At 41.5% G+C, this 24,920-nt stretch overlaps 1 protein-coding gene across 1 annotated transcript in view; it reads right to left on the reverse strand.

Moving 5' to 3' along the window:
• Positions 1–24,920, reverse strand: part of GPC6 (glypican 6) — a 1,014,472-nt gene that overhangs the window by 17,676 nt on the left and 971,876 nt on the right. The window contains exon 7 of the mRNA XM_046664883.1: positions 2,249–2,385. Within this exon, the coding sequence (XP_046520839.1) occupies positions 2,249–2,385 (137 nt within the window). The remainder of the gene's footprint in view (positions 1–2,248; positions 2,386–24,920) is intronic.

A 24,920-nucleotide genomic window follows, 5' to 3' on the forward strand; every position in this document is an offset into this window, starting at 1 on the left:
TATTTGACAGCCTTATCTTTTTAATAATACACCGGGTTAAATTCTGGGATGTTTCTGCAAATGATTTTATTGCATTAAACTTCATAATTCCCCTCAGCTGCATAAAATCCTCCAATGGCTTCCCATTGACCTCTGGATGAAATTCAACCTGGTCCCTTGGTACTGATCCAGTTGCATCTCCAGCTGTGTGGTCCTTTCTCAAACCTACAGTCTAATAGTATGGCACTTGAAGTTCCAAAATCCACTGTCCTTTCTCCAGCTGTGTGTCTTTTCAAGTGTTGACACTGCCATTGTATATGTTACATTGCATGTGTATATCATTGCCATCTTATAGCACTTAATTCACAGAGCCTGGCACAGTGCCTGGGACAGAGGCAGTGCTTGATAATATTGTTGATGGACTGATGGGCTGAATGAACAAACATAGATCCATTAAGTCTTTTATAGAGCTAAGGATCTGTTTCACTTGTCCTCTGAACCTGGGGAGGGCAGTATAGCTTTCATTTGTTTTAAAGGCAGGGTATTGAAGTGAAAGGAATACTAGGTTGGGAGTTGGGAGAGGGCCAGCTTTCACCCTTGTTAGTTGGGTAACCTTGGACGAATTGTTTACCCTGTCTGGACTCCTGATCTGCACAATGAGGAACGTGGCCGAAGCTTCCCAGTCTCCTCTAGCTCTGTCTTCAGTGGTCTTTATCTTCTCGGTTCATTTTCTTGATGGAGGGCGGTCCCTTCCCCAATCCCTGCCTGCAACCATCCTTTATATTTCCTTTTGTGAGAAATTGCATCTGTGCTAATATCCAGCAACCTGTGTGACTATTCCTGGGAATGTAGTTCAAAACACAGCTTTCATTTTAGCCAAGCCTGAAAGGTAAACACAGATGGGCAACAGAGCAGCTTGAAAAATTCACCACTTTATTCATTAGGCCATCTGGTCATCCTTTACAGTGTCTTTCTGTGTAGTCATTAGGAAAAGACACCTTAGAAGCTGTTAATTCATAGCTGGATTTGCTGGCCCAAAGTCTCCTGCCTAAAAGGCTGGACACTAGTAAATTACTAAGCATTTTTGAGGGGCGTGTTGTTGATATCATGAATTGCCTTCTGTACCCTCATGATCTAAAATTTGCATATTGATATTTTGGAGCAACTTGAAACAATTACAGCTCTTTCTATAGCTGTCTTCTTTTCACCTTGCTAAGCTCTCCCTAGTATGGTTGATAATATCATTACCAACAGATGCTAACAAAAGCAACTTAGCAATGTAAGAAACAACACCTAATGGGCTCCTCATTTGCACCCCTGCTTACCGTCTGCAGCTTCTTCTGAACTTAATATCCATGTATCTTCTCATTCCCTTTTGATCACAGCTGCTTTGTATGCTTGAAACTGCCCAAAAAGGCTGCAGAATAGACGCCTCCCCCCTTAGCTTCTCCACCTGCTGGTCAGTCCTCCCAAATTCCTTGAATCTAACTGACCAGCTGCTCCAGCCACCTGCATCCCCGCTGAGGAGGGCTCCGGCAGACTCCTCTCCTGGTGTGCTGCCCTCCTTGCCAACTCCCAGCCAGTTCCCCTGTCCAACTTCTCCACCTTATGAACACTCAAGCCAAGCCCACTTCTGGACCGAATCAAGAAATTCAGAAGCTCCATTTCAAGTGGCAATAGTTTTGGATATCAGAGGAGAAAGATGCAAACAGAGCCATCTCTCATTGGAGATTCCAATGGGATTTTCCAAGGCATGGGACTTATGAGACCGCTTCCCTGGCTCTCCCTCAGTCATTTTCTTTTTCTTTTACCCTTCCAATGAGCACTTCAAAATTTTTTCCCCAAGGGAGAAAAAAATTAGAGTTGAATTTTCACTTCCTGTTTAACTTGTGATAAAAAAAAAAAAGCAAGCCATGCAAATTTAACTGTGGATAAAAATAGCTCCGCTATCTTAAAATCATTAAGTGAACATAAAAGGGCTCTTTGCGATCTCTGGATATCCATAACCCGGCATCTGTCACCATTGCTCTGTTTTCATCCAGAGGCGAGGCGTTCAGAACAAGGATTCCACGCTTAATGGCACCTTGAGAGTAAGTGCTCCCAGGTGCCCATCAAACCTGTCACTCTGAACAGCTGTCGCTAAGTGATGACTTGTCCCTCCACCCTCCGTTGCTTTTTGCATAAACAGATCTGCAGAGTTGTGCTAAGAGCCTTCCAGGGCTGGACGTGCGAAGCCCCGTCGTCCATATGAACAGCGAGTCACTCTCACCTGGCTTTGCTGTGCCCATTCCAGCATTCCTCGTCATTGGACGTGCCCGCTGTCACGCTCTCATCCTTGCAGATGGTATAGGGTAACGTCGACCAGACCTTTTTCGAGAGCTTCAGCTTCTCTTTTATGTCTGTGACCTGATCATGAAAGAAGGAATGAGAGTGAATATTCTCTGCAGGCGTTGTTCATTTCTACACAAGGACACAAGGCAGGTGAAGGTTAGAGAATCTGTGACAGGACTAGCACAAACTCTTAATCGGCTTTAAGAGAGAGACACCACGCTGCAGGATTCACTGCCCAGGAAAGCATCCCCACCTTCTCCCTCAATCTTCCTCTAGCTTCTGGCAGAGTTCTCCGTAATTGGCTTTTTGTTTTCCATCTTTTCTGTCCTCCCATCCTTTGAATTAAAAACTTATGAAGCATCTCAATTGGCTTGGGGTCTCTCTCCAGCTGGGAGAAATAGGTGTTCCCTACTGCAAACACCCTAAATATATTCTTTAGAATTCATTTGCTTGAATGTCAAATAAATGCATCTAAACAATGCACCGAGAGATAAAATGCTTTTCCCAATGGTCTACTTGTTTCCGCAAGAAATAAATTTTGCCACTAATTCAGCTGCTGGTAACCTCTGCTCTTGACCAATTGATGGACCCATACAGTAAACACTTTGGTGGTGAACAGCAACCCAAACTTGCTTAAAAATCTCCAGCACCAGAAAGAGAAAAGTCATTCTAAATACAGGTAAGTGTAAAATCCACATCTCTATAGATGGGTGGTGGGGAGAAGCTAGGGAACACCATCTCTAGTGTTTTCAGGCTCGGCACTGAATGCATCTGTGGGAAGGATAGGGAGAGGGATTCCGTACCATTTTTGCTCCATAATTAACATCTAGGTTCATGCAGGCATAACCCGGATTTGATTTCCTATTCTGCTTACATGAACACTGGGAAAGTCTACGGATGGTTGAAATGTATCTGGTGTAGGTTAAGTTATGTCCCCCCACATTCCTATGCTGAAGCCCTCACCTCCAACACAGCAGAATGTGACCTTATTTGGAGATAGGGTTTTTCCAGAGGGAGAGAAGTTAAAATGAGGTCATTAGTGTGGCCCTAATCTGACATGACCTGTATTCTTAAAAAAAGGGGGAAGTTTGGACACAGAGATATGTATAGAGGTAAAACAATGTGAAGAGACATAGGAAGAAAACAGCATCTACAGGCCAAGCAAAGAGACCTGGAAAACATCCTTCCCTCACAGCCCTCAGAAGGAACTAACCCTGCGGATACCTTGATCTTGGACTTCTGGATTCCGGAACTATGAGACAATAAACTTGTGTTGTTTAAGCCTTCCCATGTGTGGCACTTTGTTACAGCAGCCCTAGAAAACCTATACAGCACCCTAGATGGGAGAACTGCTGAGACTTATTGGCACTGTTGTACACTTGAGATCAATAGCCTTGGGAAACAAAGTATTCTGTGTTTACTGTGGATGGAGTATAGATTTGAGAAAAAATTTCAAAGATCTTTTGTCAGGTTTGAGAATGAACACAAAGAAATAAAAGATCTCTGACATTTCATTTTGTCCCCAGTCACATTTCTTAGTAGTTTCAGAATTATACAGTCTTTGGGCCCTTGCTTATCTGTGATTCTGATGATGACAGAGGCTTCCGTACTGGGAAGTCTGCTCATCCATAAAGTGCTGAAGATGACCAGAATGCTGAATTCGAGACCCTGGTACATATCCTTGAATAGCATGATGTTGCTTTCGTTTTAGAGCATGAAAAAAATCCATGAGTAATGACATTCCAAGAAGTAGCTTACACACAGCAAATGTTTAGGACAGCTTGAAACCTACACCCTCTGAGTCCCCCGTTCATGCTGACTTTGGTCCACAATCTCCCCCTCACTCTCCTTCCAGCCAATCTGACCGGGTAAGGGGTTAGCAATGAGAGCCAGTCCTTTTCTGCTCACTACTCGGTATAGATGTGTACGTGTATTGTTGTTTTGTGTTTTTTTGTTTTAAAGATATGTGACCATTTCTATCCAGCCCTGGATGGATGTACATTCTTTGTTTATCAATTACAAAAAAACCACAACCCCCCAAAACCAACTAATAAATGTTGAGAGAATGATAGGTAGAAAAATCACCAATCTGCTACCACCATAGTAATAACTGATCTCAGCAAGTATCATCAATAGATGCTGTTGTGGGTTGAATTGTGTTCCCCCCTAAAGATGGGTTGGAGTCCTAACCACAGGACCTGTGAATGTGGCCTTATTTGGAAATAGGGTCGTTGCAGAGGATCAAGTTAAAATGCAGTCATTGAGGTGGGCCCTAATCCAATATGACTTTGCCCTTATAAAAAGGGGAAATTTGGACACAGAGACAGATACACGCAGGGAGAACACCATGCGAAGATGAAGGCAGAGATCAGGTGATGCATCTATAAGCTAAGGAACACCAAAGATTGCCAGCAAACCATGAGAAGCTCAGGGAGAGGCCTGGAACAGATTCTCCCTTGCAGCCTCAGAAGGAACCAACCCTGCTGACATCTGGATCTTAGATTTCTGGCCTCCCATCTGTGAGATAATAAACTTTTGTTGTTGTAAGCCACCCAGCTGGTGGCACTTTGTGACACCTGTCGTAGCAAAGTAGTACAAATGCAAAAAATGTTGGGTGAAAGCTTGATGTGGAACAGGGTATTTACGCAATCTCAAAGTATCCTCCCCAGATTACTTATTATTACAAAAGGAAAAGTGGTCACGTTTCAGTGCAGAAACTTGGCAGGTCCCCCCCCTTAACTAAGTGATCAAAGTAATGGGACAAACTCATATTCTGTAGGAGTAATGTGATGCCACCAGAAGGACATATCACTTATATAGCCAAAATTCACAATCCCAATCCATTCATGACATATCAGACAAATCCAAACTGAGGGACATTCTACAAAATAACTGGCCTGTAGTCCTCAAAAGGGCAGTCATAAAAGACAAAGAAAGTCTAAAGAGTTCTTCCAGATTCAAGAGAATAAAAGACAAGGCATCCAAATGCAGCCTAAGGTTCTGGACTGGGCGCTAGATCTGAAAAATAATTGCCAGAGAGGACATTATTGAGATAGTTGGCAAAATTTGAATACTGACTCTATATCTAATAATAGTATCGTATCAGTGTTAAATTTCCTAAATATGAACTCACACTTCAGTAATAAAGGAGAATGTCGTGTTCTTAGGAGATATATGCTGGAGTGTTTAAAGGTAACGATTTCCACAGCTTACTCTAGAATGGTTCAGGATTAATAATAATAATAATAACAATAAACACATAGCTGTATAGAGAAAGAAAAAAGAGAGAAAGCAAATGTGGCAAATTTTTGAGAGTTGGTGAATCTGGATGGAGGTATACCTATTTTCAAAAATTGCAATTTTTCAGTACGTTTGAACTTTTTCTGACTAAAACATGTCAAAAACAAAATCCCTCACATTTGATTTGTTTGGCAGGGTGCCACTTTGGTGTCCCTAACCTCTAATCTGCCCTACCCCCCTTAAGCCACTCAATCTAACTGTTGTCAAACACAAATCCCAAGGAAGAAGCAGGTATTACCCCTTTCCAGCCAGTTCAGAAAGTCATCACCAGCTTCAGGACCGACATATCCTGAGGTTTATCCTGTCCTACAGTAAAGTATACCAGGAACGTGCATTCTCTTTTCTGCTTCTTTCATACTAAAAGCCCATCTTTACGCTGTGGGAATCTGAACCAAATATATATATATATATATATATATATATATATATATATTTTGAGACACAGAGAAAGAATAAAAGCACATGATGTTCCAAGGTCTCTCCTCTTCTAATATTTGCAAAATTAAACTGTGCACATTGTGCTGCTCATTCCTTTTTTTTTTTTTTTTTGAGGAAGGTTAGCCCTGAGATAACTACTGCCAATCCTCCTCTTTTTGCTGAGGAAGACTGGCCCTGAGCTAACATCCATGCCCATCTTCCTCTACTTTATACGTGGGATGCCTACCACAGCGTGGCTTTTGCTGAGTGGTGCCATGTCCACACCCGGGATCCGAACAAGTGAACGCTGGCCTCAGAGAAGTGGAACGTGCAAACTTAACCGCTGTGCCACCAGGCCAGCCCATGCTGCTCATTCTCAAGATCAGACTCAGGTACGCTTCTTTCAAGGTGCAGTCTCTGGCCCCCAACTCAGATTTAGACTCAACTTTCTGTGTTCGACAGTGCTCTGTTCATGATTCTAAGTACTGATTGCACCAAACTCTGACAATTGGCTCACTTTTCTGATTCTCCCTGAGACCACGCGCTTCTTAGTGTCAGGGACAGGGTTCTGATTTGTCTTTATTCTCCATGCTTAGTATCGTGCAGGTGAGCAACCACAGCAGTTTAACCAGGACATAGTGGATTCTAGGATGCTGAATGTTCAGTGTTAAAACTAGAAAGTCCTGGGAAAACCAGGACCAGTTGGTCACACAGATCTCAGCACACGGTAGGTGCTCAACAAATGTTGATTGAGAAAGTGGATTTAATTGTCCCATTCCATTACAAGGCCATAGACAACATCACTAACACAAAATAGTTGGAGGTCACACAATGTGCACTCGTCTCAAAAGGGCTAGGAGGGGTTGTGGAGCTGTATCCGGCTAAGTGAGGAATGTGTGGGTCACCTCCTATGATTCACCACAGCACATTGTATAATCGGGTCTTGTCCACCCTGGCATTTCAGTAGCCAGGCATTTTCACTGTGCAATTGAAGGAAATAACAGCAAAGGAGCAGTGAGAGATGTAAATGCTGTTTTAACATTCTGCGCGGGAACGCCGGCCAATTCACTTCCAGACTGGGACGGTGATGCAGACAGCTGAAAAAAATGGACGCTATTAGCCACCAGAGAGAAACACGCCTTTGATTCTAACGAGTATCCGAAGGATTGAAGTTTATTTTTCAGTAGCAGGCAAATTTTTCAGTTCTTACATATTTACACATATATACATTTTCTCATTTTCTTTTATTTTTATTTCTAAATAATATACGTGACTATTTTGCTACAGCTCCAGACCAGAGTTTTTTTCTTTCCCCTGGAAAATAAGTGCACATAACAGTGAGCTAGGCTTTATGTTAGCAAGTACTCTTAGTAAAAATATATTACTGACAATAACAGTGAGTCCTAACTCATTAGTAATGCAGACCTGATGGGGACAAAGACCTGGGACCACATATGTGGAAATTGACAACAATTCCCTTTCTCTGCTTCCCGAATGAGCTATTCTAGGACAAATTAACTCTCTCCAATACTTGCAAGCTATATTTACCATTTGTCCAGTATTCTATTGTAACACTGTTATATCAGTAATATTAGTGATACCTGAGGATTAAATATGCTTCATCTAAGCTATTGACAGATCCTGAAAGTTAAACAACAACTTCTGTTATTCCAGAGGAATCTGATCCCAATATACACTGTTGGGGTTCCCAGGGAAAACAGGAGCCCTCTTTTAGAACTTATCTGGAGTTCATTCTGATTTCTGACAATTTCAACTACTGGCTTCAGTAAAGACATACACTCTTAGTTTAAACCTGTCAAAGGTCCATGAATACTTGACTATAGGAAGACAGTAGTACCATCGTCATACCTACCCTTACAGAATTATAAAATTAGATGAAAGAAGAAGGAAGTTGACAAGGTGGAGTGATTGCTAAAAACAAAGTGATTAGCAAAATCAAAGAGCAGAAAGAAGGAGGATCCAAGTACTGTTGTCTGAAAATTTTGTTTAGGAAGTCATCTTGTCCCAAATATTTAACCTGAATCTCACCAAGATTCTGAATGAACAACTTCCAGTTTACAGGAAGTGCTTGGGATAGAGGGACAGACTAAACAACCCCATAAATAAATGACCAGACAATCTAGTGTATGGGACATTATGCAGGACAGCTGGCCTTGACTCTTCAAAAGAGGCAAAACATTTTAAAAGGCAGGAAGACTGTTTTAGATGAAAAGAAACTCTAAAAACATAACAACTAAATGTGATGCATGGACCTTAACTGAATCCCGAATTTGGAACTGAATTCCCAGCTATAAGAGAGAGGTTTGAGATAACTGGGGAATTTTGATTATAGCATAGATAGTAGATGCTATTATTGAATTAGTGTCAATATTCTTAAGTGTAATCATGCTATTGTGGTTGCGTAGGAGACTGTCCTTGCTTTCAGGAGATTCACGCTGAGCTGTTTAGGGATAAAGTGTTACTTTGTCTTTTACTTATTGAAAATACCAAAAACATCAAGCATTATTGAGTCTAGATGAGGGGTATATGGATGTTCATTTTATTATTTTTTCAACCATTTCAGTATTGTTTGAAAAAGTTAAAAATAAGTGAAAAGTTGGGAAAAGAAACGAAACTTCATTATCAGGGCACATGGCATTTAAAAGCTTTGCTGGATTCAGCGCAGGACAGTCATTGACTCAATGTGACTGGGGGCTAATTGTGAGCTCTCATTGAGCTAAGACACCTGCGTTCTTTCTCCACAATTCTGTGCTGAAGTAGTATCATTATACCTTTTTTTGCAACTGGGAAGTGGGGACTTCGAGAAAAAACTTGACATTCGTCTAGTAGCTGGTGGACATGAGACTCAAATTCAAATGAAGACTTGAGAATCATTACTCTTAACCACTGGGCTTAATTAGGAGCATTGCCTATAGCTGTGGTCTCCAAAGCATGTGCGTTGGGTTGATGGTGAAGGTAAGTGTACATCCCTTGGGGGTGTGCAAGATGATTCAGTGTGATTCAAGAGGAAAACATTAGAATTTATATTTCTATTATTTTTTTTAAGATTGGCCCTGAGTTAACATCTGTTGCCAATTTTCTTTTTCTTTTTCTCCCCAAAGCCCTCCAGTACATAGTTGTATATTCTAGTTGTAGGTCCTTCTAGTTCTGCTATGTGCGATGCTGCCTCAGCAAGGCCTGATGAGAGGTGCTAGGTCCATGCCCAGGATCTGAACCGGTGAAACCCTGGGCCACTGAAGCAGAGTGCGCAAACTTAACAACTCGGCCAAAGGCCGGCCCCTATTTCTATTTCTTATAAAAATATAAGAAGAATTAAGCTTTCCTAGTATTTCATCTATCTACAGATTGACATGCCTCTTAATCAGTTTATATGGTGATGGCCATTTCTCAATTATCCTGTGGAAAGAGTAAGACTTCCAGAGTAGAAAGGGCCCACAGTGGCACCTCCCTCATACCTCATTAGCTTGCTTCTGGGGTACTGAAATCTATCACAGTTCATATGTGCTGGTTAAATGCATTTATGGATTAGATTATGGAGTTTTAGCTAACCCATTAAATGGACGAGTGACTTAAAATGACTTTTGCAAAGAAACTTTGAATTTCTTTCATTTCAAACATTGCAAGCTCAGGTGAACAACAATAAAATGGCAGGCATGATAATTCTTTGACTGTTGATACATCCTCTACATTTCTGACTTTCTGCTGATAGAGATGAGAGATCAAGAAAATTTGGAGCTCACTTGTCTATAGCACAGGGACTGACACAGTACATTCTGAATCAGTGACCTAGCAAGCAAAAACATTCAGTGAAATCAGTTTAATGAGATAGGGAAGTGTATTATAATTCAGAAAAAGTTCCAATACATTGGCTAAATAAGAAATAAGGCTTCTGTTGCTAGCATTCATTCATTAAACGATTCTTACTTGTCCCTTATAAGTCAGGTTTCATGTTACACTCTGGGGATACAAATATGGCCAGTACATAGTTGCTACCCTTGAAGGTTCCTAGCTTCCCTGTCTACGGGGGTAAAGAGACATGGAGCAAATTTGACAGTCACGGGTAAGCAAAGGGCTATGGGAGCACTGATATCAAAGTGCCTGGAAATTTCCTTTCTGGGGAAAACCACTTTCCCTCCCAAGCAAATAAGGCTTTACTGATATTTGCTCTTGTGTGGCTGCTGAATTCTGCCAGGGGGATGATTAGGAGGCTGGTTAATTAGTCATTTCTATCCAGAGGGATTAAAAACAAAAAGTGCATCATGGCCTCCCAAGTTTTCACCTCCAACGACGGGATGATTTTATCCAGGCAGGTGTCATCAATTTTAGCCACCATGCTGGTCTTCAGCACCTCCTTTTGCTAAGGAGCACCTGTGCTGTCCTGACTTCCGGGGAATTTCTGCTCCACAGCAGTGCTGTGCATGTCTTGAGTGCTTAAGAAATTGCGATTGTTGAATGAATAAATACGTGAATAGCACTGCCGATTATCTGCTAAGGGAAGAAAGATTTCAAAAATGATCGATTATCTGCCAGCTACTGCCTTCTGAACTTTCCCGTGGAGAGTAAGGAAGACGTGGGCAAATTCTGCAGGCCTTCCAAAAACAATGCTTTCCCTTGACCTGATTATCCCCCGAGCGAGAGGAGGATCTCAGATGATCCCCTCCAATCCTCTAATTAGGATTCTAGTCTCCTGTCATCTCGAATGTCATTCCAGGTGTAATTTACACAGAGATGATGGAAGAGACTTGGAGATCTCAAAAGCAATCTTAGCTTTGGGAAAAACCATGAGAATTTAACTAAAAATGGAATGAATTCCATCTGAACAGTCTTTGCAATCCTTATAAAGACATACCATTTCCAGTCCCTTCACTTTGGTTTGCTAAGTAAGTGACCTGTTAAAATCTGATTTGGGGTGTTTTTGAACTGCTAATACCCTTGTCTCCCATGTGGATCCGTTGATGGGGCATATGTGATCTCCTCCAAGAGACTGCCCGTGGCTGACTACCTGCCTACCTGAGGCCCAGAGTCCATCCACCCTGGATCTTTCATTTCCTCTGGATCTTCCCTGGACTGGGGTTCACTTCACTGGATACCTGTTGTGTGCACCCGGCCGGATGCCCTATTTGCTCACGACTTCAGCAAGATTCCAATGTGCCTATTTCATCTCTATGGAAACCTAATGTAACCGGATGTAAATAATATATACCATATCTTTAGAAAAAAGATGGTTAATATTTAAAGGGCTATACACTAAATAATACATATTGAGGGGAAACAAAACAATGTGAATATTTTATAGGCTGAAGGTCACTTGTTAGCTTTGGAAAACAATCTATTTAAAGAAACAAAGGCAGCCTCATTTTTTCCTCATAGACAAGGCCACTTGACTTGGTCAGGTTAAGGGAAATTCAGGATACATCATACCATTTTTGCAATCTGAGAGTTTAATAGTCCAGTTTTGGAGACGGTGATCTCATCCAGCTTTACTCTAGAGAAGGATGACTTTTCTTATAGCACCAAGTTGTTCAATTCGCCGTGTGAACCTGCATTAGAATCCCAGGCGTCCGTCCACCTTAAGTGGTGAAACAAGGGCCTGGGAATGTACCTGTTCACAGCTTCTCTCACTCACTCGAAAGCAAACACAGTCCGGAGGAGAGTATTTAAAGTTCCGACGTCTCGAAGGGAATGCTAATTTTTCTGATGTGGCCAAAGGTTTATAAATCCCATCTTCCCGATATTCTGAAAAAGTAGAAGTTACTAATCCCATTTAGTTCAACCAGGAGGCTGAAGACACACGGCCTGCTTAATCTGCTGGCTCAGCTTGTCGAAGCCTGAACTCAAGACCATTCTTCTACTGTGGCTTTCAGCATTCCATTCATTAGAACATCAGTTTGTCATCTATTTTGAGTTTGTGAAACTCTTGGGTGTTATTTTCCATGTCTCAGATTGTCCCTGTCTATAGTGTAATGTCTGCGTAGGTTCTGGAATGGGTGGAGAAATCAGTTGTAACATGTTTCCTTTCAGGAAACTTCTAAATAAGTCTTGGATGACAGCAGGGTCCTCTTGCATGCAGTTTGTCAGTGAACCCAAAGCCGAATTTGGCCACACAGCACACCCAGTGCTCAAGTCACTACACAACATAAAACCAGCCTCGTATTCTGGGCTCTTTCAGACATTCCCAGGGAATTCAAGAACAAGCTCAAGTCTATTACCATGTGACATATTTTTTTCCCTGTGGTACGTGACTTTTCAAACTACTCCCCAAGGAGACAAACACACGTGTTTTTTAGGAAAAACTAAGAGAGATGAAAAAACCAGTAGGAAGTTAGAAAATCTTTGATGTTTCCAAAAGACAACCTTTAGTTTTGCTGAGTTTCTCAGGGGATCGGGAATTGGATGAAAAATTGAAAGTGTCTGCGTCATCCCCTCTGCCTTCAGGTTTGGAGTTTCTTGGCTACATGATGACGCTTTATTAAGGGCATGACCCTGAAAAGAAAGATGGGATCCTTTTCTGGCAAAACACTGGTCCTCAAAGAGGAATAAATATGGGAAACATCAGAAATATCTTCCCGTGGTGTTCAGGTCAGGTCTTTGCCACAGATTTTAAGAAACAACAACAAACTTTGAAATGATCATGTTTATACCTAAGGTTCTGATTGGGTCCCAGTCCACACAGTATTACATTTTAGGCAAGTAAAGGTAGTAGGCGTTCTAGACATCCTTGAGAGATGATGCGGTCTGACTCGAACTAATATTGAATTCAATAGTGAGAAGAAGAAGACGAGAAGACGTTTGGTCTGTGGAAATGCCTGTGAAATCAAAGCACTACTTTGCACAGTGGGTACCTACATTGTGGCAATATTTATTTCTCAAGACTGAACATATCATTTCAAGGAGTGGTTTTATCATCAGAACATGGAATTCAGAGGTTCAGCAGAGCTCTCATGGTCCAAAGGTTCCAGAGAATTCTTGACAGGTACTCACCTAGATTCTATTTAAACATTTCCAATGGCAGATATCAATACCTAAGGTGAAGAAGACTTGGGATTTGCTGCCTGACCTAAAACAAATCACTTCCTCTCTCTGAGAGGTTCTGAAGGTCTTCATGGACAAAGCCTGACCACAGAGCATAAGCATATTCTTCTGGCTTCTCCTGAGATGGGCACTGAGACTGAGCTCCCAAGTTTTTCTCTTGCTTTGCTTTGTTCTTTTGCAATCTATAGCTAGTTTCAGTTGCCGAGGGTGGATTCTGCTTTTCTCTGCCCATCACTGGGTAAATACTCCCTTTGATTCATTTCTGACCTTGGGTCTATCCAGTCTTTACTGTCTCACTCGCTGCTCTCTGCTTTTGACACGAGCTCGATCCGCCTTGGTTGCTAACTTTGGTCTCTATCATTTCTCAGGCAACATTTTGACTGTGGAGGTGCAGACGTCCCCAAGGAGCTTCCCTGATCTACAGTATGAACTGTAACAAGTGCAGATTCTACATTAGGTTATTAGATATGTGGTCTTCATAACGCTGGATAGGAAAATCCCAGATGCATTCTCCAAAGAAGAGAATGAATTCAGTATTTCTAGCAGTTATACAAGGCACAGTGAAGAAGTTTGGAGATTCAAAAACTGACCTCCCACCATCACCTATTCTATGGTTATGGAATTAAAACTTCTGGAAGTTCTCTGTGGTTTGAAAAGCAGATTTGCCCGACTTTTCCTCAATTTCCTGATACAGCCAACAACATCATGGCAGTGGCATGGCACTGATCCCTTTGTATAGAACCAACCTGGAAATTTGCACTAATTGAGGAGACTGCCAGAAAAAGTTTATATATTTAATAGCCAAGTTTTGCCAATATGAAAAAAATTTGACATTCCGAACGTCCAGTCTTGCTGAAAAAAATTCTTATTCTTTGCCAACTATGACTTCAAATGTGCAGCCCTTCATAGGGCCTTTGATGATACTCAGAAAAGCCACACAGAGTCTCTCCCTCTGCTTATGATTGACATAATGCAGTGTTCTGTTAGGCTCATAACCACCTGAAGTTACTCTTAAAATAACAAAATTTCATCTTCAGGGAATGAAATTTGGGACATTACAAGTGTGTCTGCTAATTAAAAAAGGGGAAGGAGGCAGAGCAAAGCATTATACCTCTAGTTCAGGCATTCCTGAATATTTTAGAATTCATCATTTAATTCCAAATGTTTGGGGCTGTATTCTGTCCTCACCAAAGCAAGAAATAGATATGTATTCTGGTCTCTTTCTCTGAAGCCACTACACATATTTGGAACTTACCAGGGAGTGAGAAACATCCTTTTGCTCGCCTGAGGTCAGTGTAATTGAGCAGGGTCTTCGTAAGTAAGATATTGCAAACATGATTCCATCCCACAGCGAGAGAACCCACGAAGACGTACACTTGTTGGAAAAGTAATTTAGATGCAGCACAGAAAAATATGCAGCAAGTGGTGGGTGGAAATCATATTTATCTAAATTCGAAAGCCATTTAGGGTAGAGATGGGTTGCTCTAAATCTCTTATGGAATCAGCAACAAAAAGCATATAAGTCTCATTTGGGCATGTGTGATTTGATTTATACTTAGCTATGTAGACTTGTAGTGTATGGTACATAATAAACGCTATTTTTTGCATCTGTTGTGTTATATTTATGATATAACACAATGTTCTGCCTTTTCCTTCATGGATTTAATTGGGAATAGGTTCAAGTTTAACTGCTAGTGCTTTTGGCCTAAGGGCGCTTGAGGAACAACAGAACGAGACACTCATAAATGCACCCAAGAACATAAATCACCAAACCCAAGGATGGCTTTGAACTGTAACTCAAACCAGTAGTCTATAGTCAGGAAGGGAAGAGCATGATCTGGTGGATGATTCCTTCTGTGGGTCTCCACTTCATTGTCCCTCCCCCCGAGCTCCTCCCTTGATACCCAGAGTCCCTTGGGACCTCCCCAGTGTATGCCCACAGAGATCCTCTGGTTTTTCCATCATAAAGATTTCCCCACTTATTGTAATCGTGGTTTTCCCCCCGGACTGCAGGTGACATAGGGGCAGGGCCTCTGTCCTTTGTGTTCACCACACCCTAGGAGATGTGCGTCCCATCTGGCACAATGCCTGGTGCATAGGAATACTCAGTAGATAGCAAATGAATGAACAAGTGAATGAACAAAGGAAGTAGAGTAGGTAGAAGGGTAAATTTAAATTCCGGGTCTCCAAATTACACTGTAAATGAAATTTAAATTCTAGATGACTTTACTTGCAAAATAAACATTGCCAAAGGGAGGAGCATCTTTCTTATAACCCTCCCTATTTTATGAACAAAGAGTTGCTTAGGGTCTATTTATGGGTAGTCAGTTCAAGTAAACACAGGCGCACACACACATCTGTTTCGTGTCTACATTGTAGACACTAAATGTACTGGGCGCATAGTGATATTATGTACGAGACGGTCCTGCCTTCAAGGAACTAACTACCTGGAGGAGGGGAAGGAGACGTACACATAAATAAGCATCAGAAACGGCTCATACGTTTAAGGGTTGTAGGGCAGGAGAAGCACAATCACAGTCATTACTGAGAAGGAGATGGGGTCCAGGGAGGCTTCAAGGAAGAGGTGGCAGTGGAACTGGGCCTTAGAAGGTGAATGGCATTCTGCAGGTGGAGGAGTTGGGAGGACAGAGGGACGCTGAGTTGCAAAAGCTGGCAGAGGTGAAGCTTCAGCAACAGGGGAGAGAAGCAGAAGTGCCTGGTGCACGGAGATGGGTTTGCTTTAACTGTGACTTTGGCAAAGTCACATAATTTCCCTACAAATTTGTTTTTAAATGGGGAAAATACTGCCTCCACCCCCTGCCCAGCTTCTTAAAGATCTAATAAAGCTTGGTAAGTTAATATATTGCTAGGGTGCTCAGAGCTGGAAGTTCTTAATGAGTACACCTATCACCATGGGGACAGATGGCACAGGGTGCCTAAAGTGTACTTTTTCTTCGAAATCAAGTTCTTACCCCTGTGAGGTAAATTACCTTTTCCTGGGAGCCATCTGCTTACCTTAAAGATCCAATCTACCCCATGGGGCACCAGTGAGGGGTGCCATTTACTCCTCTCGTGATTAGACTCCAGGGACGTAACAGAACTCGACTTTCACCTTCACATCTGAAACATCCAATAACCTAAATGGATTCTCTTAGTCTCCTAGAAGCAGCAAAGATGTCAGAGATCCCTTTTTAGCTCTAGTGGAGAGCAACAACCTTGTAAAATGGCAGAGTGACCATCTGGTCAAGGAAGCACCCAGAGTCTAAAGCAGCAATAGCCCATAAAAATACAATGCCAACCACAAATGTAATTTTAAATTTTCTAGTAGCCACATTAAAAAACAGTAAAGTGAATTTCACTTTAATAATATATTCTATTTAACCCATCATATCCAAAGTATTATTGTTAACATATAATGAATATGAAAAATTTTTAATGAGATATTTTGCATTCTTTTTTTTTGTACTAAGTCTTCAAAATCCGGTGTGTATTTTACACTTACAGCACATCCCGATTCAGTCTACAGACATCTCCAGTGCTCAGCAGCCATGTGTGGCTGATGGCTGCCATACTGAGAACTTAGGCCTAAGGTCCTTCCTGAGCACATAGGGAGTGAGGCCAGTGGTGTGCAAGGGGCCGAGCTGTTTCAACGAGTTGAAGGCAGCCGTTGGCTTAACATTACAGCACGTCCTTCTGAGTTTTTTGGGTAGATTGTGCTTCACATCAACAGAACTCATTTTCGTCCCTCTGCTTTGATGCCATTCTCCTGCCCTCCGCTGCCTCCCCCTAATCAATTGCCCAAAGTGTACCAGGAAAGAACTGGATTGAAGTTAGTTACATCTGAAGTCTGGTTGGGATCCAGCCTATCTCCAGAACTGCTTCCATTTATATAAATGGGAACATGTTGCATTCAGCTTTGTGACATCTGCTGATCTTTTGCCTATGTGACAGAGATTTTTTGGCTTACTCATTTATTTTTACTGAAGCATAACAATCATCCAGAAAATATACAAATCGTACATGAACAGTTTGATGAATTTCAACCAAAATACCCATGGAACAAGCCACCAGATACGTGGCAGTTTTTAGAAAGGAAAATATTTTAAAGGTTTTTCTTGGATCCCATTTTTTTTAGGTGATGCACTCTCTTGAAAATTAATGGTATCCAGTCATTGATAGGCAGGGATCACAGGTTACTGAAGAGCAGAGAGCTTCTTATTGATTTACCGTAATTTTGAGATTATAAATTGCATACTGGCTCTGGGCATGTGCATGTATTTTAAAGACAAACAGCTGTCAAAAAATTGAAACAAAAGAAATTAAGTTCAAGGCAGCCTGACATCATTTCACTTTTTCCTTCAAGAAGTCCAGCCTCACCTGTAGGCGTTTAGAGACTGCCTTTTATCGCGGCCACCAGATGGCAGTGTTGTCCAATCTTTTTACCCCCTCCAGCAATTCCCACAGTCTTTTCCCAGAGAATAAAATTGTAGATTGTTCCACTGCATATAAAACTGACAACCCTGTTATTTTAAACTTGAAACTGACAGGTTGTTATTTTAATGAGGTCTGCCAGAGCCAAGGTTAACCAAAGCTTTATTTCCCTACAAAATGTTAAGGCCATAGTTCTAAAAGAGGGCTGTGAAATTTTATGTTATTGATACTTTCTCTGACTGTACAAGTTTTAAGATATTTTTTGACAAGTAAAGCTACATGACAAATATAGACGTATGTTTATACATGGCCAAATTCTGCGTTAAAATTAGTTCAAATTTTTCCCAATAGGTCCTTTTGCTCTAAGTTACATTCTGGAAAAAAAAAAAAAGAAAGAAAGAAAGTCCTTTTCTACAGGTAACCATTTCTGCCTGTTTTGAAGCAAAACTATGTATTTTTAGCACTTTGACTTTCTAGCTTAATGAATCAAAGGAAAATTTACAGCTATTTTAATCCCATCAATTTTCCAAAATGAAATCAAGTGTAGTATTTGATTTTTTATTTCTGTGAAAAAAGCTTAGATCAAGAACAGTAAAACTTAGAAAGGATTTTTTTTTATAATAGCTGCTTCTACACTGTGTGATGGTTAATGGCATTATAATTTATTTCCTTTCCCTTCAAATGCCTTTTTATGTTGATCAAGGAAATATTTAAAATCAGTTGCTAACTGTGCCAATATTAAAAACCTTAGCAATCACCTTTTTTCAAGTGATTTTGCTAACATTTTTTGCACCTTTTTACCTACTTTTAACGTTTAACGAATCTTCCTACCTGAAGCTATGAACACAGATCCTGCAAATACTGGATCCAATTCTACATTTACAGAATTTACTTTGAACGAATATTGTCATCAGTGACTCTTGTGATTGGCCAAAAGCCTGTCCACAAAGAGGCTTAAACTCAGGAAGAGACTTGATTTCTGAAAGGAGGCCTCAAATAAAGGAATTCATTTTCAGTTATTCATTGGTGGCAATGTCAATTCAATTCAACAAGCACTTAATGCCAACCTACTATGTATAAAGAGCCGTGCCTTGTAGACGGGGCTTACAAAACCCAGTAAGGAACAGCTGGTATCCTCAGGATCAGCTATAATTGTGGAACGCAGTGCAAAATGTAAATGTGGAGCTCCTTGCTAAAAAACTATGAAGAATATCAGCACGGCAGCAGCACAGCATTAAATCAACCATGGGCCCTTCTGAACTTGGTGCCCTGGGCAGCTGCACAGCTGGTGCATCCATGAAGCTGGCCTGCTTGTCCTCATAAAGCTACAGTCTAGTTGGGTTTCACTGACACATAAACCAGGAGATGAGACAGATGCTGGCAACAATCATGAAAACACCAGTGATGGCTACCATACCTATTAGACGCCCAGCAGGAATATCCATATTACCTCCAATTTGCACAAACATGTTGAAGGGTGGTTATTGGTGCCTCCAGTTCACAGATGAGATGACCAAGAAGTGTAGCTCTGTTGTGCCTTTTCTTTAGTGAGATGCCATTAAGTGCTCGCTGGCGGTCACCACGTTAAACCCATCATTCACACCTCACTGTTTAATCCTCACAACCCCACTTGAACAAGGAGGACACTGAGGCCATGAGGGGTTAAATCACTTGGGCTTAATCCCATAGTACAAGTAGCAGGGCCTGGTTTTGAAGCTTGAGGGTTGGGCTCCTGAGCCTGCAGTCTTAAATGAACCATGACAACAGAACAGGCCAGCTGGCACATTCTGAGGCTTTTGAAAAGCTGTGTGGCCTGTTGGTGGCTCTCACTCATTTCATAAAGGATGGAAAATATATTGGGGGAGGGGGCAGAGCGCTTTGCAAGTCTCTGTACTCCGCCCACGTTATTAGTCCCTCCTAATTTTCTAGACCTCTCCAAACCACTATGATTCTAGCTCCCCTCCAAACAGTTACATAATTGCCAAACTTTTCTAGCACCACCATGGTCAGAGCAGTCCTGCCAGTAATTTCCTGATTTTCTAGGCCTTTTCTAACGATGTCCATGGTTAGAACAACCCTCCAAACAAACACAAGACTACATGTTTTTGAGTCTAACATTTTAAATCAATCCATCCTCCCCTAGGAGGTCCAAAGAACCAAGTGTTGTTTGCCCAGTTACTCTCTGGTTATGCACATCAGTGGGTCATATTGTCCTTGAGTGCATCTCTCTGTCTGTCTGTCTGATCTATCTATCTATCTATCTATCTAAACTATCAGCAGAAATAATAATTTTCAGGTGGTGCTAAGAATGTCCTAGATGCACACCACCATAAAATCTAGGTCATTTCCCCAACATGCAAGTGTGAAAACAATGAAAGTCCTGAAAACTCCCCCTGGCTTTAAAGTGGGAAATGTGTTCTCGCTCTGGATTTTTTTATTCATAAAACTGCATGGACCAGCTCGTCCCCTGGGTTTCTATGACAAAGGGAGAATTCCCGCATCGGGCTACATACAGAGGTTAGAAATCCAGTCCTACATATTTAATGGGCTGTACCTAACGAAATTGCATTAGAGACCCTCTCCTTGAGACGATTTCTCTTATGAAATGAAAGTAGTAAATAAAACAAAATTTCTACCACCCTGCCACAGGAACCCACGAGGACTTGACAGAGCTTTGCCTTTTCCTTTTACATTGTACTTGGGAATAAGGTTGAGAAACCAGACGGTAAATCTGATTCAACCAAATCCAAAGCACTCAGAGGAATCGCCTTTTTATTGCAGATAAGTATAAAAACAGTACTGTAGGCACATTGGAATCTTAAAGATAAAACGCCAGAGGCTATCTGCTAATAGATTTAGTCACTAAGCAGTGGTACTTAGAGAATAACCTTCATCTCTTCAAAAGAAGATCTCAGCCAAAGGAGTTCTGAATGTAAATAATTATGATGGTGATTGTGTCGAGTTAGCCTCAGTCTTGGGTCTCTTTTCTGTTCCTCTTTGATGAGTTCTGTTTTATTCCTGTGTGTGGGGAATCACAAACCCCTGTCATTCAGGCTTCTGAGAATGCAGTGTGAGTCTTTGCTAACAGGGATGGAACCTTACCCTTTCAAGTTTTTTTCCCCCTGAATTAATAAATGTAAGATTCGCCGATTTGATTTTTGTATTTTTCTCATTAGGAGCTATTTCTGAATTTTTATAGTATGCCACAGTGATCCATAATCACAAATTCCGACATGCTCCATTCGCTTCATTCTTTTTACTGCAATAAAGGGAAAATTAAATAGCCTTTTGAAAATAGTTTTCATTTCCTTACTTCTTCAAATTATTTTCTACGCGGAAGACCAACTCTCTTCTTCAAGTCAAATTGAATGTCTGTAAAAGACATTCTAATGTCTTCTTTACAGACATTTAAAAAGGCTCAGGCATTTTTTTTTTCAAGTAGGTAGGGCTTTTCAAGGGTTTCCCCAAAGACAATTGAAGGTGGTGTTATTTCTGTCAGCACCTGACTGAGGTGGGTCGCTCAGGGCCCCTTCTCCATCACTGATACAGTTGAGAGGACAGACCGAATTTTGAAGGAGCTGGGATGTATGCCCAGAACTTGAGGTTACTTCCGTTAGTCTGAAGAAGTGACCCTTCCCCAAGAAGCTGAGCAGCCTCCTCACTTTTGCTTGATAGGATTTTTTTTGACAAGCTTTCCTGAAGACAGAACCACAGAAATGGGCTTACTTAAAACTCAGTTAAAAAGAGGGTTTTAGAAAAATACAACGAATACCCTGGGAAATTACAGAAACTCCCTAGCGATCTTTAAAAAGAAAACAACTTCTTCCTCATCAAAAATGGTTTGGGCATATGTGGTCCTGGGGTCACTGGTACCCAGGTGTCTGCTCGAAGTGCTGTAAGTCCAGACTCAACCACTAGACCACAGCCTGGGGATCTGCATTGCTCCTCCCCACCCCCAAATATCCTGATACACAGGAAACGAGAAAACTGAGACCCGCAGTGCCGAGGAGTAGACTGTAAGATATGTCCAGTGCACATTTAGCCTCTCGATTTTAACTTTGTTTTCTTTCTCTGAAAGAGCTTTTAATTTTCAGATTTAACCTCGCCTTTTCACATCTACTATTTCACTTCTAAGACTGTAAGTCAGGGTCCAATGACTCTTATTGCAGTCCTTCAAAATATATATATTTCTTTGTATTTTTATTAATTTAATTTTTTTAATGTGTAGTACTATTGCCATAACTTAATTCATGGTCCTTCCTCTTAAAGGGCAAAGGGCATGGCTGTTTGCTGCACATGTCTATGCATTCAGTTCTCAAACACGTATTAAAGACCTTCTCTGTGTAAGGTGCTCCATTAGGCACAGGGGCTACAAAGATGAAAAGGACATCGTCCCCACCTTCAAGGAGCTTTCTCTTCTGAGGAGGTCTAGACATCAAAACAGGAAGACGATATCGTGTCAGCATTGATAGGAACTGGGTGGAGAGGGAGAGAAGCTTGAGTGTAGAGGGGATGGTTTTGGGTTTTTTCCAGAGGGGATACCAGTGACTCAAAGTTGATCAAACCGAGAGCAAATGGAAAAATGCACGAGCACTTAAACCACAGTAAAGGGGAGGGCACGTTAAACCAAGACCAGTGAAAATAGGCACATGGTAGTAGCCAAGGGCAGCAAGCACTTCACCAGAAAACCAGTGAATTTCCAAGGAGGGTCCAAGAAGTGAGGGTGGTGTGCTCAGAGCCTGGGTATATACAGTTGGCTGAGCGTGCTGCAGGTGCTTTAACCACAGGACTTCATGTAGTGGTCGCACCATGTCTCACAGGTGATGCCTGTGCCTCTGATGAGTCAGTATTACCAGAGAAGAAGTATTAGCTGGTAAGGACGTACAGCAAGGGGGTCCTAGGTCTGCCGGATGCACTGGGGCTATAAAGAGGGGTTCATACGGGGGCTACTTGAGCTGGACCTTAAAGAGTGGTAGAATAAGGCAGGCCAGACCTCCCAATCAGAATGAACAACTCCGTGTTCAAAGGCTCATGTGGACCAAGCCCACTCAGGCTTTGAAAGGTACTTTGGTGTGACTGGAAGATAAAGTGCATGTATTGGAGAGGCAGGATTCGAGGCGAGAGAAGTGGACAGATACCAGCAGATCCTACAGGATTTTACAGCCTACCGTGAGCAGTTTCGCCTTTGTTCTGGAGGATCAGTTGAAGGGTGGTAGAACAGCACAGGTAGGGTCCAGATGGATGCCCAGGTATGGCACTGGGAAAGCCAGTCTGGAATGGGCCATGGTCGGGATTGATGACAGGGGGCAAATGGGCAGTGCCTTGTTGTTCACACCTGTCCTGAATTCTTAGCTTGCAACTCCACCACACATTTTCCATTTTAGTTGGACTCTGCTTCTTACAGAGCCCCTTTCCCTCTCCATGTGCCCCCTGCCGGCTCAAGCCTTGCCCATGCTACATCCAAGAAGTAACTTCCTGCACTGGGAGAGACATCTCTTCCTCTGTGCCTATCTGCAGCCTCTTCAACCTTTAAGGCAGAGATCATGCCGATAAAGTAAAGTAGAAAAGTGGCTGAGTTTGTTCATTCATTTATTCATCCTATCACTGAACATCTGCTATGTTCCTGGTACTGTCCCACAGGACGTAGCGAACCAAAAAAAAGACAAAAATCCCTTCCTTCATGGAGGCTACATTTTCACTAGAGGATTCCACCAATAAGCAGATAAACCAGTAACATAGATAATATGTTAGACAGAAGTAAGTGCTAAGGAAAAAAATAAAGTGGGGAACGAGGTTGGAAGTCTGTATGGAGGTGGGTGAGGAGACGGGTATAGTTTTAGATAGGATGCTCGTGAAGGTCTCACTGAGAAGGAGGTAGCTGATAATGTAAGGAAGTAATTTCTGTTCTTTCCACAGACCAATAGACATTGCATTTAGATTAATATTAATGGCATAGAATTTTCTCATTTTCACTAGAGATACTCTCTCACATTTCCCTTGAAACGTGAATGTCTCTTGGACTATCTTTTATTTTTCCTCTTTGGTCAGCATTTCTCTTCCATAGGAAAGCAATAGTGCCTGCATGGAAATAAAAGGTGATCCACACCTGGCCTTGGTTGAAGAGACAGCTGAGAGGATGGAACATGGGGCAAAATGTGGAGACAATATCCCAAGAAAGGGAGGAGCCAGCACTCAGCCCAAGGCATCACGCTACATGATACCAAGCCCAGAGAGGCAGATCTTGTTTTACAACAGAAATATATGGATTTGAATGTGGAATCTCTTGCTTTTTAAATTCTCTCTCATCTCTTTCCTTTTCATCACCATCATCATCATCATCATCACCATCATCATCAACATCATCTTCTTCATCAACATCATCATCATCATCATCACTGTGTAGGCTGAAGGGAACACATCTGTATAGCTGGATTTATCTTGAAGGATGATAGTTGGCAACCTCTGCTTTATGGCTTAGAGAGCAGGCTCCACCCTGAAGCCTTCCTTGATGACACCAATTCATTCTACTTTCTACTTCTTTTACATTTTGTGCTCGTTTACTTATTCATTTGCTCATCATTCACCCAGAACTTACTAAGAACCAGGCACTGGGCTAGAGATAGAGACATACTCATGATTAAAACATACCTTCCAGAATCTTCAGTTAAATTATTTTGCTATCATTTGTGCTACACATAAAACTGAAGAGTTTTCGAGCTGGAAGACAACCTCTAGAGTCAAATTTATTTTGATCATCCTATCACAGAAATGAACACTTTATTTTATCAATATCTCATGCACTTGGTTTGTTTACTGTTTCAGTTGGAGATGGCTTGCCTCTATAAAACATCTTCACGTCCCTGGTAAAGAAGAATATCTTGTGCATTTTCGTACCTTTTCGACAGTCAGCTGAGTGTTGCACACATGGCAGATGCTCAACACGTATTGTTTTCAGTTGACTGTTGGATTATGGAGAGAGCTTCACAATTTTAAAAAAAGATCTTACATGAAGAATGATATGAAGTCCATGAGAACTTGCTCATTCCTTGGAGGACAAAAATTTGAACAGATGATCATGTCGGGGGAGGAAGAGCTTTTGAATATGTTATTCTGTATAAGATCCTCAGAAGCCAAGCATCTGGGAGTGAAAATGTCTGTAGTTATGAAGTTGCAGAAAACCAATATATTGCCTTCAAAAAGCCCACGTGGCCATGGCACAAGTTCATTTGCTCTTCGTGCACATTATTATATGACCACAGTGTTTGGCAATTAAGAAGGGAAAAAAGTATATTTTTATGCTATTTGGGCTTGCTCTTAGAGGTGGCATTCTTTCTTCAGGATCACTGGATCAATTACATGAGTTACAAAAAGCTCTGAATACACTATCTGGAAGAATAACCAAGCTGACA

Source organism: Equus quagga, chromosome 6, assembly GCF_021613505.1.
Source record: "Equus quagga isolate Etosha38 chromosome 6, UCLA_HA_Equagga_1.0, whole genome shotgun sequence".
NCBI lineage: Eukaryota > Metazoa > Chordata > Mammalia > Perissodactyla > Equidae > Equus > Equus quagga.